A 17,243-nucleotide genomic window follows, 5' to 3' on the forward strand; every position below is an offset into this window, starting at 1 on the left:
AATATAGAAACTACACCCAATATGTATATGTGTGTATATATGTATATACATATATACTATATATATGTATGTGTGTATATATGTATGTATATGTATATATATGTGTATATATATATGTATGAAAGGTAAGGAAGAAGATAAAAGTGTGGTTGATAATAATCAGGGTTTTTAATTAAACAGACAAAATTAGAGCTAGTAATGTAAAATATGGAGTTCACAGGCATAGTTAAAACCAACAGATTTAATCCAAAAGCAACATTAAGATATGTGACTACACTTGGGAGGCAGAGGCAGGCGGATTTCTTAGTTCGAGGCCAGCCTGGTCTACAGAGTGAGCTCCAGGGCAGCCAGGGCTACACAGAGAAACCCTGTCTCAGAAAACCAAAAAAAAATTTTTAAAAGATATGTGATATATGACTAAAGCCACTTGTGATGGCACACACCTTTAGTCCCAGCACTCAGTAGACAGAGGTCAGTGGATCTCTGGGTTCAAGGCCAGACTGGTAAACAAAGAAAGTTCCAAGACAGCAAGGAAACAAGGAGAAACTCCAAACTATACAGTTGTTATATTAACTAACAAAGAAAACCTGATCCCCTCCCCACCCCTGAAGGGAGAGGTTTTGTAACCTGAATTGTTTTCTGTACAAAACTATGTCAAATTCTATAACAGGGTTAATATGCAAATTTCATTGTTGATATATAAAGTATTGTTTTTAGAGTAAAAAAATTAATAAAATGTAAACTATGAATTCCTTTATAAGAAGAAAGATGTTTAGAGGTTCTCTAAATTGGAGTGGAGGGTTAAGAGGCATTTAATAAAGAGTGGAAAAAGACAAAGAATGACTGTTTGTGGGGGTGGTAGAAATGGTCTCAAGTTCTGATGTTCTGAGAGCTGCACAACTCTACACTGTAAGTTGGTGTTTATTGTGCTACTTGCATATTGTTATATATTTTAGTACATAATTTGTTAGAGAAGTGTTGTCAATAAATGAAGACTACTTCATTGTCATCTGTAATGTCAACTACTTGGCAGATACCATGCCAGATCAATGAATATTAGATATAGGCACACTGTTGAGATCACTCTATAAACATTTATGAAAAGTTGTATGTTTTACTTTGGATGAACAGTCCTCAGGCATAAATGTGTTAGATGATATTTATTTAAATGAATTCTTCATTTTGTTCTGTACGGTTATTTGGTGGAAAAAAAATTTGTTTTGTTTTTTTGTTTTTCAAGACAGGGTTTCTCTGTGAGCCCTGGCTGTCCTGGAACTCACTCTGTAGACTAGGTTGGCCTCGAACTCAGAAATCCACCTGCCTCTGCCTCCCAAGTGCTGGGATTAAAGGCATGCGCCACTGCTGCCCGGCTATTTGGTGAAAAATTTAAAAACAAACAAACAAAACATCTTGTAGGACTCTGCCAAGTATCTGGGTTTGGTGATTGTCTATGGGATGGATCCCCAGATGGGTCAGTTTCTGGATGGTCATTCCTTCAGTCTCTGCTCCGAACTTTGTCTCTGTAACAACCACCAAACCCAGACACAATGGTAGATTCCATCAAGAGCTTGCTAACAAGAGCCTGATATAGCTGTCTCCTGAGAGGCTCTGCCAGTGCTGACAAATACTGAAGTGGATGCTCACAGTCATCCATTAGACGGAGCACAGGGTCCTCAAGGAAGGAGCTAGAGAAAGTACCCAAGGAGCTAAAGGGGTTTACAGCCCCTAGGAGGAACAGCAATATGAACTAACCAGTAACCCTAGAGCTCCCTGGGACTAAATCACCAATCAAACAAAACACACAGAGAGACTCATGGCTCTAGCTGCATATGTAGCAGAGGATGGCCTAGTCGGTCATCAATGAGAGGAGAGGCTCTTGGTCCTGTGAAGGTTCTATGTCCCAGTATAGGGGAATGCCTGGGCCAGGAAGCAGGAGTGGGTGGGTTGGGGAGCAGGGGGAGGGAAGAGAGGATAGGGGGGTTTCGGAGAGGAAACTAGGAAAGGGGATAACATTTGAAATGTAAATAAAGAAAATATCTAATTTAAAAAAACTCAACATTGTGAGAAGTTCTTTGGATTTTGTGAATTCTCCATTCATAGGTTAAATTGATAGGTTAACTAATATAGAACATGAAAATACAGTGTAGGTCATGAGAGCAGCATGATTTCTCAGCATTACCAGTACTTCTTCAAAAAACCATTGTTTCCTTTCAGTCCTTGGAATTGTTTACCTAGAGAGCAAAGGCTACACAGAGAAACCCTGTCTTGAAAAACCATAACCAACCAAACAAACCAAGGACAGTTATAGAGTGCAGAGCATGGTGGGCTGTGGGTATGTGCCTGTTATCCTAACACTTGGACTAACGTACGGGGAGCAGGGATTGAGGCCAGCCTAGGATCCAGACTTAAAACCCTGCAGGGGATGGGGACATAAAACACTGGAAGGAAGGGGGTTCCTTTCGTACAGACTCTGCCTGTACTGTGGTCGTTCTCCGCATGTTACACGCCTCTTCCACCTCCACATGCAGTGGGAAACCTGTTGGATTATGTTCTGTATTACAAAATTCATAATATTGACTAGGATAAACACTTTCCAAAATGTAAGCTTTTACACGTAATATTCAAGTAATTTCAAATAATAATTTTAATAATTCAGATTTTTGCACACAATATTCAAATAATTTCAGGTAATAATTTCAAGTAATTTGTAATTTGGAAACTTTTGTTAAAATGAGAAAGCTATAAATGGCTCTCTTTTCTGTCAAGCTAGTAACATAATGTAATTCTGCTTCAATGGGCAGGGCCAAAACTATAGTCAAGTAATCCACACTTACCATATGGAAATGTCAGGGTTGTTACTTTCAGAGGTCAGCGTTGGTAAATTCTTGCTCTTGCAGCATTCTTTGCTTTGTATTGCCATTGCTTTCTGTTACTATGTGTGTTACTAGGAAAGGATGGGTCCACTTTCTAGCATACAAATACCTGTTGTGTGTTTAAGCAGCATTCTACTTTGGTGTACATAAGTGCTTTTCATTTTATTTACCTAGTGTCCACTTGGCAAGAAGAGTTCTTCAGTTAGAAAAACAAAATTCATTAATTTTAAAAGATCTGGACCATCAAAAGAACCAAGTAGGACAGCTTTCACAAGAGGTGAGTAGCTGGATCGGAAGACCCAGAAGCATGGCGCTCGCCTCTGCATGCCCTGTTAACACCTACAGTTATTTGCTGAGCACTGTGAAAATAAGCTGGTTGCAAAATGATTTCAAACTTGTAAACTTCACTGAATGTTGAGACTCCTAAACAGCTTAGCGTGTACGGCAAAGCAGAACAGCAGGGAGACTGAATGCCCAGCACGAGGAAGTGTAAAGAAGGCGAGCCAGAGCCTCAGCCTCTGAGAATATCCACTAGCAAAACAACTTTGGCTGATTTGTTGACATGTTTCTCACTGACATATGATTTTTTTAAATACTTGAAATTTCTAAAGTTTCTGTTTAATTGAAAAGACTAATCCTTTTTATTTTTTTTTTTTTGAGAAAAGTTTCTCATATACTATATTTTGATCATGTTTACCCCTCCCCGGATTCCTCCCAGATCTCCCCACTCACCCAACCTTGTGTTCTATCTCCAAAAAAGTTAAAAAACAGAGAGACAAAAACAAATCAAATCAAAAACAATCAAGACAAAACAAATCAAAATGAAACAAGCAGTCCACAAAAATACCCTTGAGTTAGTTTGCTTCGTGTTGGCCAACTACTACTGGCACGGGGCTGCACTGAGTGTGGTTGGCATAGCCAGTGAGATTCTATTCTTTGTGAGTTGTATCAGTTGCAGGTAGTTTCTTGGTTATGACTGGAAGCTTGGCTTAGTTGGTCTTAATATTGCTGTTTTGGCTTACACTTCCATATTGCTGTTCATCATCAAAGGAAGTTAGGACAGGAACCTGGAAGCAGGAACAAATGCAGGCATCATGGAGACGTGCTGTTCCTCGTAACTATTTCAGTCTGATTCCCTATGGAACCCAGTACCGCCAGCCCAGAGGTGGCCTCACCCACAATAGGCTGGGCATTCCCACATTAATCACTAACTAAGAAAATGTTCTTGGGAGGGCTGGAGAGATGGCTCAGCGCTCAAGGGCACTGACTGCTCTTCCAGAGGTCCTGAGTTCAATTCCCAGCCACATGGTGGCTCACAACCATCTGTCATGGGATCTGATGCCATCTTCTGGTGTGTGTAAAGAGAATGACCTTGTACATTGTACTCACATAAAATAAATAAATCTTTTCTTTAAAAATGTTCTAAAGGCTTTTGTCAAGTAGCCTATCAAGAACAGACCACATGTTCACCTTGCCCACTCAGTGTTGGCCCACTGGCTGGAACCTGTGAAGGTCTTGGGCATGCTGCCACAGTGTCTGAGTGCTATATGCATCACCATGCTTGGCTTCTTTGTCTTCTTCAGAGCCTGTCCCTTTGTCCATGTAGTATCTACTGATAAGGCACCTTTAATGGTAAGAGGGTCTCTACGCTAAACTTTGAAATGAGAGTGAGAAACATCCGAGATTAAGGTGGACACAATGGAATGTGGTCAGATGCCAACAATGAAGACAGCAGGAGTGGAGGAGGAGCTCTGTTGTCTGTGCTTACTCGTATCTGTGGCATAGGACGAACCATAGCCTGCCTTTATGAATAACCACCAAGCCTTATGAAGAAAGGTTGTCAGCAAACACTGTTATGAGACTTAGACTGTCTAGGTTTAGTAACACCTGTGAACTTCACAGAGGAAATGTAAAGTAACATTTCATGAACATTTGACTACATGTTCCCTTGCCTTTAATAGAATTGACCTTTGTATACAGTTATGTAAATTTTAATTTTGATTGCATTTAACGACGACCTCACAGAATTCTACAAATTTACTGTTGCTACAAGTCAGTTCTAGCGCATTCCTAGGTACAAGCAGGAGTGACGTCATCAAAGGAAACCCAGCACTAAGGCTCGCATGTAACCCAGCACTCAGTAGGCAAAGGGAAAAAGACTATCATTAGGAGTCCATGGAGAACCTAGGGCACAAAAAGAAACCACTATCCAAAACAATCAAACAAGAAAGGAAAGAAACTGCAGCCCTTGGGAGGGGCTGAGGCAAGGGCATTTCTGTGAGTTTGAGACCAACATAAGTTGCATACCAAGTGCCAGGACTCCTGTTGTGGTTTCATTCCTGTTGGGGTAATAAACACCATGGTGGAGAAAGCTACCTGAGGCAAGGACGGGCTTATTTGGCTTACAGGTTACAGTCTTTCATTGAGGAAAACCAAAGCAGAAACCTGGAGATAGAAACTGGAGCAGAGACCACAGAGGAGTGCTGCTCAATGGTTTGCTCCCAGACTTGTGGTTAGCTACTTTTGTCATCCAACCTGAGCCCAGCTGTCTGCAGAAGGAACCTCCCACCATGGGCTGTTCGGGTCCAAACTCCTCTCCAAGCTGACTGATTGAAACTGACTTCTCTCAGCTTCTCACTGAATTGCTCTGCTTGACCCCAAACTAACTCTGACAATCTGTTGTAATCTCCTGGCTCCTTCTTATTCTCTGGCTAGTTCTGTCTTCACCTGCAACCCTGTCTCTGTAAAACTATCCCAGTAAAACTGTCTCCTCTTTCTATCCCCATCTCTCTTTGTACCTCTTAAGTCACCTCTCTTTCCTGTCTGTTCTTTGTGAGTTGGGCATCTCCTATCTCTGACTCATTCCTTCAATCTTTCTCTTACTCATCATTTTTATGCCCCACAATTCGACACTTTTAAACATGTCTGCTTCCTTCTACAAATCAATTTTACCTTCATTGAATTAAGGTGTGTCTAAATTCTAGCCAGGGAGGTGAAAGGTGTGTGATTCCACCTGGATCGCACAGACCGGGACGGTCTTTGGATGTGGTCCCTTGCCAGAGCAGTCATGTTGCTAGATTAAAATCCCTCTACAAGGCACTCTACCATGAGGGTCTCAACCCCTCTTAAATTTCACCTCTTGGTGTTTATGTTGTTGTTATTCACGTATTTGTTACTAAGCTGAGGGTGGAACCCAGTATAAAGTCCAGAGACAGAGCTATATCCCTAACCCAGATACCACCTATCTTAATACAGTCTCAGTGACAACTTAATTGAAATATGAATTAATGAGGGCCTCTCAACCATAGGTATATGTTTTCAACTCATTTCCTCTGATTTTTTGTTGTATGTTTTGGCTTGATATTGTTGATTGGCAGGAGTTCTCTGTATTCTGGATTGCAGTCCTTTAGCACATAAGTGATTGCAAATACATTCTCCCAGGTTTTGTGTTGTCTTGCATCCTCTTGTTACTGTTCCTTGATGTATGAACTTTTTTTAATTTTGATAAAGCCTAATATCTCATTTTTATGTTTTATGATTCATCATTGGTTTTTAATTCCCAGGTGAAACTTACGTGTCATAAAATTAATCATTGTAAAGTAAACCATCTTACATTCATTCAGAATATGGTGCAATCACTTCTAACTAGTTCTAAGACATTTCTTTTACTACATAATAAAGCCTGCGCCCACTAAGCAATCACTCATACCCACCCCCAGCCTCTGACTTTCATCTGTCTAAACAGACAGACCTATTGGCTTCTCTGTGTGTTTACCTACTCAGCAGCATTGGATAAACAGAATCATACAGGTTCTGACCTTGTGTATCTAGCTTCTTTTATTGAGCTTACTGTTTTCTAGGTTCATCTACATTGTAGCATATACCTTATACTTTGTGACATTTTACTAGTAAATAATATTCTGTTCCATGTATTTGTATATTTACCATAGATTTATAGTTCATTCATTCTCTGATAAACATTCAGGCTCTTCCTACCTTTCTGCTATTGTGAATTATGTTTCAGGAACAATTAAATGTTTGAATCACATTTTCAGTTAAGTGGACATGGGATTGCTGGGCTCAGTTTTGTTTCTGGAAAAACTTTTTGCCCAGGTAAAATTTGAAGTTAGCTGGGCCTGGCAGTTCAGGCCTATAGTTTTCTTACTCAGGAAAGGATTTTAAGTTAAAGACCTACTTGGGTTATCAAAAGAGTATATGGTTAGCCTCAGCACCTTAGTAAGACTTTGTCTAAAAAATTCAAGGAATTCAAAAGAGGACTGGGAATACAATTCAGAGACAGAGCATGTTCCTAACATTAACAAGGCCCCAAGTTCAGTTCCTCTCCAGGAAAGGAGGGAGGGGAAGAGAGGAGGGGTGTGTGAGGCTGACTTCCTTCTGTGCCTCATTCTTACCTAATTTGGGGGATTTGAAAGATGTTTTTATTTCTTAGTTTAACACTGCTTCTGACAAAATGCTGTTCTCCTGACCTTTGTCCCTCACTGAAATATGTTTTCATGACTTTTGTCTCTGTGGTAGTTTTGATATACTTGGTCCAGGGAGTTAGTGACCTTGTCAGAGTAGGTGTGACCTTGTAAGAGGAAGTGTGTCACTGGGGGTGGGGGGCGGGGGGGGGCAGTTTGAGACCCTCCTCCTAGTTGCCTACAAGCCAGTCTTCTGTTTGCCTTCGGAACAAGATGTAAAACTCTCAGCTCCTTCTGCACCAAGCCTGCCTGGACTCTGCCATGCTCCCACTTGATAGTAATGGACTGAACCTCAGAACCTGTAAGGCAACCTCAGTTAAATGCTGTCCTTTATAGCGTTGCCTTGGTCATGGTGTCTCTTCACAGCAACAGAAACCCTAACCTAAAGACTCTCACTAGAACATGTTCTCCTGATCTTTCTCTGTCCCTCACTAGAATGTGTTATCCTGACTTGTTTCTCAGTAGAACAGGTTCTTTGACCTTAGTCCCTCTAGGATATGTTCTCTTGACCTTTGCTCTCACTAGGATATGTTCTTCTGACCTTTGCCCCTCGGTAGGATGTGTTCTCTTGACCTCTATCTCTCGCTAGGATGCATTTCTTTTTTTGTTTGTTTGTTTTGTTTTTGTTTTTTTTTTCGAGACAGGGTTTCTCTGTATAGCCCTGGCTGTCCTGGAACTCACTTTGTAGACCAGGCTGGCCTCAAACTCAGAAATCCGCCTGCCTCTGCCTCCCGAGTGCTGGGTTTCTTTAGCTGCTTTGCAGATTGTTCTTTCCAAGTTGACCTGAGACAGTTTGATGATGATGGGCCTGCTATGGTTTCTTTATTGCTATGCTTGGGTTTTGTTGGATTTTTTTACATGTGAGTGCAGTAAATTTACCTTTTTATTTCCCACTGTCCTTTGTTTGTTTGTTTGTTTGTTTGGTAACTCCAAGGTGATATGTATGATTGCTTAAAGTTGTCCAGAGTCGAGCTAATGGTGTACAGTATATTTTCAGTCTATGTTCTGCTTTTGATTTTATGTAATTTCTCCCCCCTCCACCTCCCTCCCCCTCACATCTCTGTTTCTCTCCCTTTTTTTAAGGCAGGGCTTCTCCGTGTAGCCTTGGCTGACCTGTCACTTGCTCTGTAGACCAGACAGACCTCAAACTCAGAGATCCTGAGTCGGTTGCCTCAGCTTCCCGAGTGCTGGGATTAAAGGTGTGTGCTGCCACCACCCAGCTGATTTTATGTAATTTCTCTTGTGGCATCATGTCCGAATGTTTCTTCACTAGCATATAAACTGCCATTAATTTCACCTACCACCTCCTTCATCTCAAATATTAGGTTAGTTGTCCCTTTATAGAGCTTGTAATTCCCTTATTAAAATTCTCAAACAAACCCTTTCAGGATAGTGAAGAGGATAATTTTTTCACTTTACTTTGATTTTTAAAAGATTTATTAAAATACAGTTTCTCACTATTTGACAATTCCATACATCTATATAATTTATTCAAATCTGTCATAAGCAAGAAGGTAGATACATGTAGTTAGTATAACAAAAGTTACATTATGCTGAGTGTCATCACACAAGGTTCACACTCTAAATTCCTAACTCTGGTCTTAAGCCTAGCTCCCCAAGGCTGATCACCTGTGCGAAGCATCCTGGCTGAAGGTGAGATCCAGGCTCTAACAAAAGCTTCTGATTGCAGGGTCAGGATCCTAGGGGAGTCTCCCCAGCGGGGCAAATCAAGGTGCTGTCTCTCTCCAGATTGGTCTCTGCTGCCTCAAGCCGGGCAGTGGTGGCACAGGCCTTTAATCTCAGCACTTGGGAGGCAGAGGCAGGTGGATTTCTGAGTTCGAGGCCAGCCTGGTCTACTACAGAGTGAGTTCCAGGACAGCCAGGGCTATACAGAGAAACCCTGTCTTGAACCACCTCACCACCACCACCACCCCAAAAAAAAAAAAAAAAAAAAAAAAAAAAAAAAAACAGATTGGACTCTGCCAAAAAAGAAATCTTGATTATGGTTCATCCTTGAAAAATATCAGTTATTCTAAGTCTAGGACAATATACTAAGAGCCATTTGCAAAATGCTATACAAATCTCACACGTAATCTGACCTTGCTATACAGCTGAGTCATTTTAAAAAGAATTTCTTAGCCAGTCAGTGGTAGAGAGTGCTTTAATCCAAGCACTCTGGAGTCAGAGATAGGAAGATCTCTGAGTCTGAGACCAGCCTGCTCTGTAGAGTGAGTTCCAGGACAGGCAAGGCTACATAGAGAAACTCTGTCTCTTAATTCATTTCTTAGAGATAGAGATATGGAGAGCACCTGCTGCTTTGCAGGGGACCCAGACTTCTTCCAGGCCTTTCATTACAATAGTACTTTGTCTGAACTCTAAAGGCACAGTCTCATAAATATTCTCTATTTTTCTCTCAAGCCTTTCCTGGCTTTTCCATGCTGAGTCTTGAACCGTATTGATCACCTTCATGCTGGTGCTAACTAGCACTCTCCATTGCCTGGCTGCCGAGTGTATCCACCGGGTCTCCTAGTGTCTCTATTTTATAGTCTATTACGGATTCTATAAAGATGAATCAGAAGAGAGCCAGAGAAGTCTTTGGCTTTATGAAACTGTGCTAAAATTTTGTTAAGGAAAGCTGTTATTTTCCTAGCAGTTTGGAAGCATGGCAAATCCGTGTTGTTGACTGCTGACTGGGCTCCACCTGCTGCTACCTGGTGCTTTTGCTCTCCATTTCTGACCTCCTCCCTCATCACACCGTGGGAGCATCAGCATCCCATAGCTGAATCACCTGAGCTGATTTTCACTGAGTGCCTTTAGCAGAGGACTTTTTTGGCATCTTTTTTATTCTTCCTTTAAATACATTTGCTAATATATTTTCATCCTCCATCAGTATGCCCTTTCCTCATAGTTAAATATCGCCCTAATCACTAGTGTTCTCGGTGCCCATCAAATTTGATCTACCTGAGATGTAACATTCTAGATATTCTAGAAATCATTTCATTTTGCCTTACAAAGAGGCCACTGTAACCCTGCCTCTGCAGTTCAGATGTTGCTGTAGTTGTGTGTGTGCCTGTTATGACTATGCTTGTACATGTGTATGTGCTGAGCACGTGCGATCATCCTAGAACAACTATCAGGAGTCTGTTTTACTGTGCAGCCTATGGGATCAGACCCAGGTCATCCTGCTGTGTGGAAATTCTCTTTACTGAGCCTTCTTCACCTTCTCCTCCTCCTGCCTCTTATGGAGTTGGTCCTCTCATATCTGCCCGTGACTCAGTTCTCATACCTCAACAGTAATTCTAAACTATTAATAAAGTCAGTTCCCAAGCCGGGTGTGGTGGTGCACGCCTTTAATCCCAGCACTAGGAAAGCAGAGGCAGGTGGATTTCTGAGTTCGAGTCCAGCCTGGTCTACAGAGTGAATTCCAGGACAGCCGGGGCTATACAGAGAAACCCTGTCTCGAAAAAAAAAAAAAAAAGTTAGTTCTCATCTATAATCTCAGAATTTGGGTGACTGAGGCATGGCTAAGTTGTGAGTTACGGGCCAGCCTAAGCTATGGTGAGAGACCCTTTCTAAAGTAAGCAGACAGACATTAATGAGTATAACGATCAGCCAAGGTCCTAATTTAAGATACAGGTGTGTAATCCTGCCCTCGAGGATTGTGATCAAGGAGGTGGAGAATGAAGCTGAAGAATCATTATTTGTAACAACTCCTAATGAACATTATGCAGGACCATACTTTGAATGGAGACTGCTTACAGTCTTGTACACTTCCAATACACTTGTCTCTTCCATGCCAGTAATTCAAATGCTTTGCCCTCTTCCTCTTATGACTAATCTCCTTCATACCAACATTTTGAGGTTGAGGCTAGACCATGCCTTGTGTAGTGCATCCTTATAATCCAGACCCTTGGATCATGGAAGAGTCAATGGACTACACATAGAGACTCTTTTTTTTTTTTTTTTTAAGAATTTAAGAATCTCAAAACCAAGGCTGGAGAAATGGTTCAGCGGTTAAGAGCACTGTCTGCTCTTCCAGAGGTCATGAGTTCAAATCCCAGCAACCACATGGTGGCTCACAACCATCCATAGTGAGCTCTAATACCCTCTTCTGGTGTGTCTGAAGATAGCTACAGTATGCTTATGTATAATAATAAATAAACCTTTGGGCTAGAGTGAGCAGGGTTGGAACAAACAGAGGTCCTGAGTCCAATTTCCAGCAACCATATAATGGCTCACAAACATCTGTACAGCTACAGTGTACTCATATACATTAAATAAATAAATAAATAAATAAGGGATGGAGAGATGGCTCAGTGGCTTAGAGCACTAACTGCTCTTCCAGAGGTCCTGAGTTCAATTCCCAGCAACCACATGGTGGCTCACAACCATCTGTAATGAGATCTGACACCCTCTTCTGGGGTGTCTGAAGATAGCTACAGTGTACTTACACATAATAAATAAATAAATCTTTAAAAAAATAGAAAATAAAATTAATTAATTAGTTTTAAAAAAACAATCTCAAAATCAGAGTCATAGCTGATAGTCAATTAGCACATACTTGCTTTTGATTATTAAAGTACAGGAAAACATGCAGAAACAGTGGTGAACAGCTGCTGTTCTAAACCCCAAGTTGTTGTCTTGCCTGTCTCCACTCTCCCTACCCTGGGACTCTCCAGGCCTACCTACAGTCCAGCATCCAGCGGAGCACACTAGACACAACAGTTTGGCCCTTTCTCCCAGATCCTAACAACTGAATCCTAAACTTCTTGGAGATGATGATGTCAATAATGTACAAAATGGAACTGGCTTTAGTGGGGAGGAACTCAGCTCAAGATATACCATGGCTAACTCAAAAAAAATAGTTGACTGAAGCAGCCCAAAGCAAGTGCAAGACTGATAGCTGCCCATTTGCCAGGCCTAGCTAGCTGCTCCTCAGAGCCAGAGCCCTGTCGAAGTTTAGTTTAGTCCTGGTCAGGATGAGACTCATTGTTTTGTAACATTTTCCCAAGTGATTGAGAGCACAGCTTTTGCCTAGTGTTAAACATCTAGTAGCCATTTAATATTCCTAGCATGATCTGAAAGAGTAAGATGTGCAAGCAGATGTTATAATCCACCTCTACTTATATCATATGTGTGTAAGTCCACTTCATAGAACACAATACAATCTGTCCCTGATAACAGAGGGCCTGATTTCCAGAAGTTCCTATGAAAAGAAACTCCACAAGAAAAAAAATTCTACATTTAAGAAAAAACACACAGGCAGACTAGGCAATGGTGGCACACATCTTTTATCCCAGCACTGCGTGGGCAGAGGCAGGTAGATTTCTGACTTTGAAGCCAGTCTGATCTGCAAAGTGACTTCCAGAACAGCCAGGACTACACAAGAGACCCTGTCTCAAAAAAAAAAAAAAAAAAGGAAAGGAGAGAGGGAAGGGCGGGGGGAGAGTGAAAATTATATATCTGGATTGTCATCCAAGTATAATTTGACTTAGTATTTGAACGTAAAATATACATATTATTCAGGTACTGATTTCCTCTGAATCATATGTACAGATGTTTGAAACAAAGGAGAAATAACAATTCTATAAACTGTTGTATCATGGGTTTAGTCATGAGTCATGTATTGTATAGTGCCTTAGTCATTAGTTACTAACGCCTTTCTATAAGGAAAAGATTACTAATAAAAGGCAATAGCTGATTGTGAAACTTTTTCACTATGTATTACTGTAAGTAGAAAAAGCCTTTTAAAGCCATATTGGAGAAATTTTTTAATCAGAGGAATTAAATTTGTTCAATTAACTTTTTCAAAAATAGCAAAAATAACACCACTCTTTAGTCTTTTTTTTTCCCCTCGACCTGCTTGCCTATGTTCACCAGGTGGTACACATAAGGCCCTAGAGAGCTGGGAATGGGGGGGGGGGCACAAATATTTGGAAGATTACACACAGTTATAATGACATATGTCCCTAAAACAGTAATGTTGTGGTTTTCACGAGCGTGAGCAAGTCCCAACAGGTATATTTGATACCTTAAAAGTAAGGCTTTTGGCTCATTTTACTATTTTAAAATGAAAGACATGCAGTTGCCGTTGTGAAAAAAATTAAAAATTGAACTAAAGAGTGTAGATGGCAACTGTTACACCTTTTTTGTTGCTGTTGTTTTTTGTTTTTTCGAGACAGGGTTTCTCTGTATAGCCCTGGCTGTCCTGGAACTCACTTTGTAGACCAGGCTGGCAATTCTTTATGCAGTTTAAAATTGGATTGCTAAGTCTTAGACTGCTCACTCTAGACCAAAGTCTACTATAGTCTATAGCTGCCCGCCTGTCCGCCCTTTCCTCCACCTTTGCCCGGTACACCTCAGGCACAGGCAGAAGACTGCACTTTGAAACACAAAGCGACTTGTCAGTTGAATTTATTCAGCCTGGGTCAGTTCTGTGAAAACAAAGTCAAGGCAATTGTTTGATATAATTGACTAAGGAAACTGGTTTTACAGGATAGTAGAACTTAGTTTGGTTGCATATCTGAATGTTTCTAAAGCAGTTTAATAGAGTAAGATTCCAGTGATGTCATGGTGGATTCCAAAGAATGACTATCTGAGCAAAAGAAAAGCACACCAAACCCCACCTAGAGAGGGAAAAATCGTCCTTCCCAGACGTTTGCTTTTCACAAAGCTCCTGCGTTTTCTTCTTCTCCCCATCTACTTTTCTGTCTACTGCCTCTCTGTTCATTCTTTCCACATTCCACAGGAAACATCCCTTCTCCATCTCCCCCCACCCTTCCCTCAGATAATGATTGTGTGTGTGTGTGTGTGTGTGTGTGTGTGTGTACATAGACAAGCATGATGTAGCAGAGGTCAGAGAACAAATTTTTCTCCCTTTGCATGGAGTCATGATCCTGCACTCTGGTCACAACGCTTTCTCTGCTAGGGTCTATACTGGCCGAGCCGCCTCCATAGCCCACGTACTGCTAGGGTCTATACTGGCCGAGCCGTCTCCATAGCCCACGTACTGCTAGGGTCTATACTGGCCGAGCCGTCTCCATAGCCCACGTACTGCTAGGGTCTATACTGGCCGAGCCGTCTCCATAGCCCACGAACTACTAGGGTCTATACTGGCTGAGCCGTCTCCATAGCCCACGTACTGCTAGGGTCTATACTGGCCGAGCCGTCTCCATAGCCCACGTACTGTTCACAGTTTTGGTTGGTTGGTTGGTTTTCCCTCAATAGGGACTCCCTGTGTAGCTCTCTAGCTCTGGCTGTCCTGGAACTTACTATGTAGACCAGGCTGGCCCAGAACTCAGAGAGATCCACCTGCCGCTGCCTTCCAAGTATTGGGATTCAAAGCATGGAACATTATACCTAGCTTCTCTTACTGTGTTCATAAAATTAATGAAATTTCTCCCCCCAAAAAATGAACTAATAAGTTGTATATAGAGCTTAAAGTTTACAAGTATGTAGATTTTTAAAACGGACTTATGAAAAGAAATGTAAACAGATGTTTTATTATCTGCCTGCAATCTCCCAATCATGAGGCTGCAGCAAAGCCATGACTGAGTCTTGAAAAACAGGTAGTCCAGCTAGTTCTTTGAGTTTGGAACATAGATTAGTTGACATGTATGTGACATGTATGTGACATCTAGTTTCTATGCATATGACCCTGGCTTCCATTCCTAACACTGAAACAAAACATAAGTATAATGGTTCTAAAACATTGTGAGCATAATTAAAGTCACTGAATTGTACACTTAAAAACTGTTTAATGCACTAGTGACCCCTGTCTAAGATGACTTAAGAATCAAGGGACCATTGCTTTGTTACAGATCTTTTTAGATATCCTTGCTTCTTTAATGGGTTACTAAAAACTTCACTACATGTGGTTCAGTTATCTGTCTGCTCATAGTGTCCAGCCTTCAGCTGGCCTGTCAGCCTGTGTGCCCTGGAACTTGAGAAGAGTTCATAAACGTAGCTCCTAGGGTGTCTTGCCTCTCTACACTTAGCGTCTAATTTACTTTGTTTTTACTGATTGTGTCTTAAGTCTTTTAAAATAAATGTAAGAACAAACAATGAAAGACAGTTTTAGTACCAGGAAAAAAATTTGTTTAATGTGCTGGACAAGGTGACACAGGGCTTTAGCCCCCACCCCACCCCCCAAAAAATGGTTTAAATGGTTAAAAAAAATGTTTAACCATGATTTTTAATTTTTTTAATTATATAAAATGATTAAGGTACATAACTATATATTTTAAAAACTAAAGGGAATATGAAGAGATAAAAACTGTTGAATGATTTGATATATGTACATATATATGTGTGTTTTGCTTTGGGTCTTGTTTTTGTTTTACACAAGGTTTCTCTGTGTAATAGCCATAGTTGTCTTGGAATTCACTTTGTAGAGGAGACTGGCCTTGGGAACTCACAAAATCTGCTCCCCTCTGCTTCTGAGTGCTGGGATTAGTGTCATGTCCTACCATGCCTGGCGGAATTCAAAGCTAGCCTAGGCTACAGAGTTAGGTATTTTCAGAAATAAAGTCTACATGAAAGATTTTGTTTTATCTAGTGAGTATTTATTAGAAGGAAGTATTTATGTATGTGTGTGTGTGTGTGTGTGTGTGTGTGTGTGTGTGTGTATCCTGTGGTTGTTGAGGTGTGCAAACAGAAAATGTGGGTCTCTGAAATTGCTATCTATTAGCATTTTACATTTTCTTGTATTGTGTACAATCATATTCTCATTATTAATAATAACTATATTGATTGGTCCCTTTTTTTTTCAAACTTTTTTGGTTGGTTTTTGGTGACAGGGTTTTTCTCTGTGTGGCACTGGCTGTCCTAAACTCACTTTGTAGGCTAGTCTGTTGTCAAACTCAGATCCAGCTGCCTCTGCCTCGCAACTGCTCTTAGGATTAAAGGTGTGCATCACCCACTCAGCAATTAGTCATTTTTTTTTTCAAGACAGGGTTTCTCTGTGTAGTCCTGGCTGTCCTGGAACTCACTCTGTAGACTAGGCTGGCCTCAAACTCAGAAATCCACCTGCCTCTGCCTCCTGAGTGCTGGGATTAAAGGCATGCGCCACCACGCCCGGCAATTAGTCATTTTTTAAACTCCCAAATGTATACAGATTTATTTAGCCTTTCAGAATAGAATAGAATTTGGTACAAAAGATTGTGGTACATAGCTCAGTGCAGGCCTGAGGTCCTGGGTCCAGTCCCCGGGGTCAGAAAAGTCATGTCAGGGGGTTAATGTGCAATAATGCTAGAGCATTTGGCATGGTTTCAGTGTGTGGTCAAGTTTTCTGCAGTTTAATGAAATGTGTGTTTTTCTAGCTTGACAGAGCCAATTCACTGTTAAATCAGACTCAGCAGCCCTACAGATACCTCATAGAGTCTGTGCGACAGAGAGATTCCAAGATTGACTCACTGATGAAGTCTACAGCTCAACTTGAGAAAGATGTCAGGTAAGCCATCTACACGTCTTCTATTTAAATAGGAGAGACATTGTTAATATGCTGCTGTTTTATAACTCAGATTGTACTTTCTACATAGTTTAATTATGAGCATAGTCTTAAACATGGACTCAAGGATTCGAACTTAAAAGACGTGTGGAGCTGGCTCACTGGGAAAAGTGCCTGCTGTGTGAGAACAGGAGTTTAGATCTCCAGAACTTACGTGTAGCCAGACTCAGCAGTGCAGGTCTGTGCTTCTAAAGCAGGATCAGGAAGGAGATGGGAGGACCTGGAAACTGACGGAGCAGCTATCATGGCAGAAGCAACAGAAAACAAACAACAAACAAACATGTCTGAAACAAAGGGGGAGGCAGTGACTCTTGACTCCATCATCCATACACTGAGTGCATGTGCACACCTGTACTCCTGTGTTATCTTCATGGGAAGTGT

The 17,243-nt window shown here is 41.1% G+C and overlaps 1 protein-coding gene across 3 annotated transcripts in view; it reads left to right on the forward strand.

Annotated features, from left to right (window-relative positions):
- Positions 1 to 17,243, forward strand: part of Pibf1 (progesterone immunomodulatory binding factor 1) — a 170,224-nt gene that overhangs the window by 109,678 nt on the left and 43,303 nt on the right. For all 3 annotated transcript variants that reach the window (XM_029468942.2, XM_021181399.3, XM_021181398.3), the window contains exons 14-15: positions 3,048 to 3,150; positions 16,675 to 16,805. In XM_029468942.2, coding sequence (XP_029324802.1) covers positions 3,048 to 3,150; positions 16,675 to 16,805 — 234 coding nt within the window. The remainder of the gene's footprint in view (positions 1 to 3,047; positions 3,151 to 16,674; positions 16,806 to 17,243) is intronic.

The sequence above is a fragment of the Mus caroli genome, unplaced genomic scaffold, assembly GCF_978045245.1.
Source record: "Mus caroli unplaced genomic scaffold, Mus_caroli_1 scaffold_12, whole genome shotgun sequence".
NCBI classification, from domain to species: domain Eukaryota; kingdom Metazoa; phylum Chordata; class Mammalia; order Rodentia; family Muridae; genus Mus; species Mus caroli.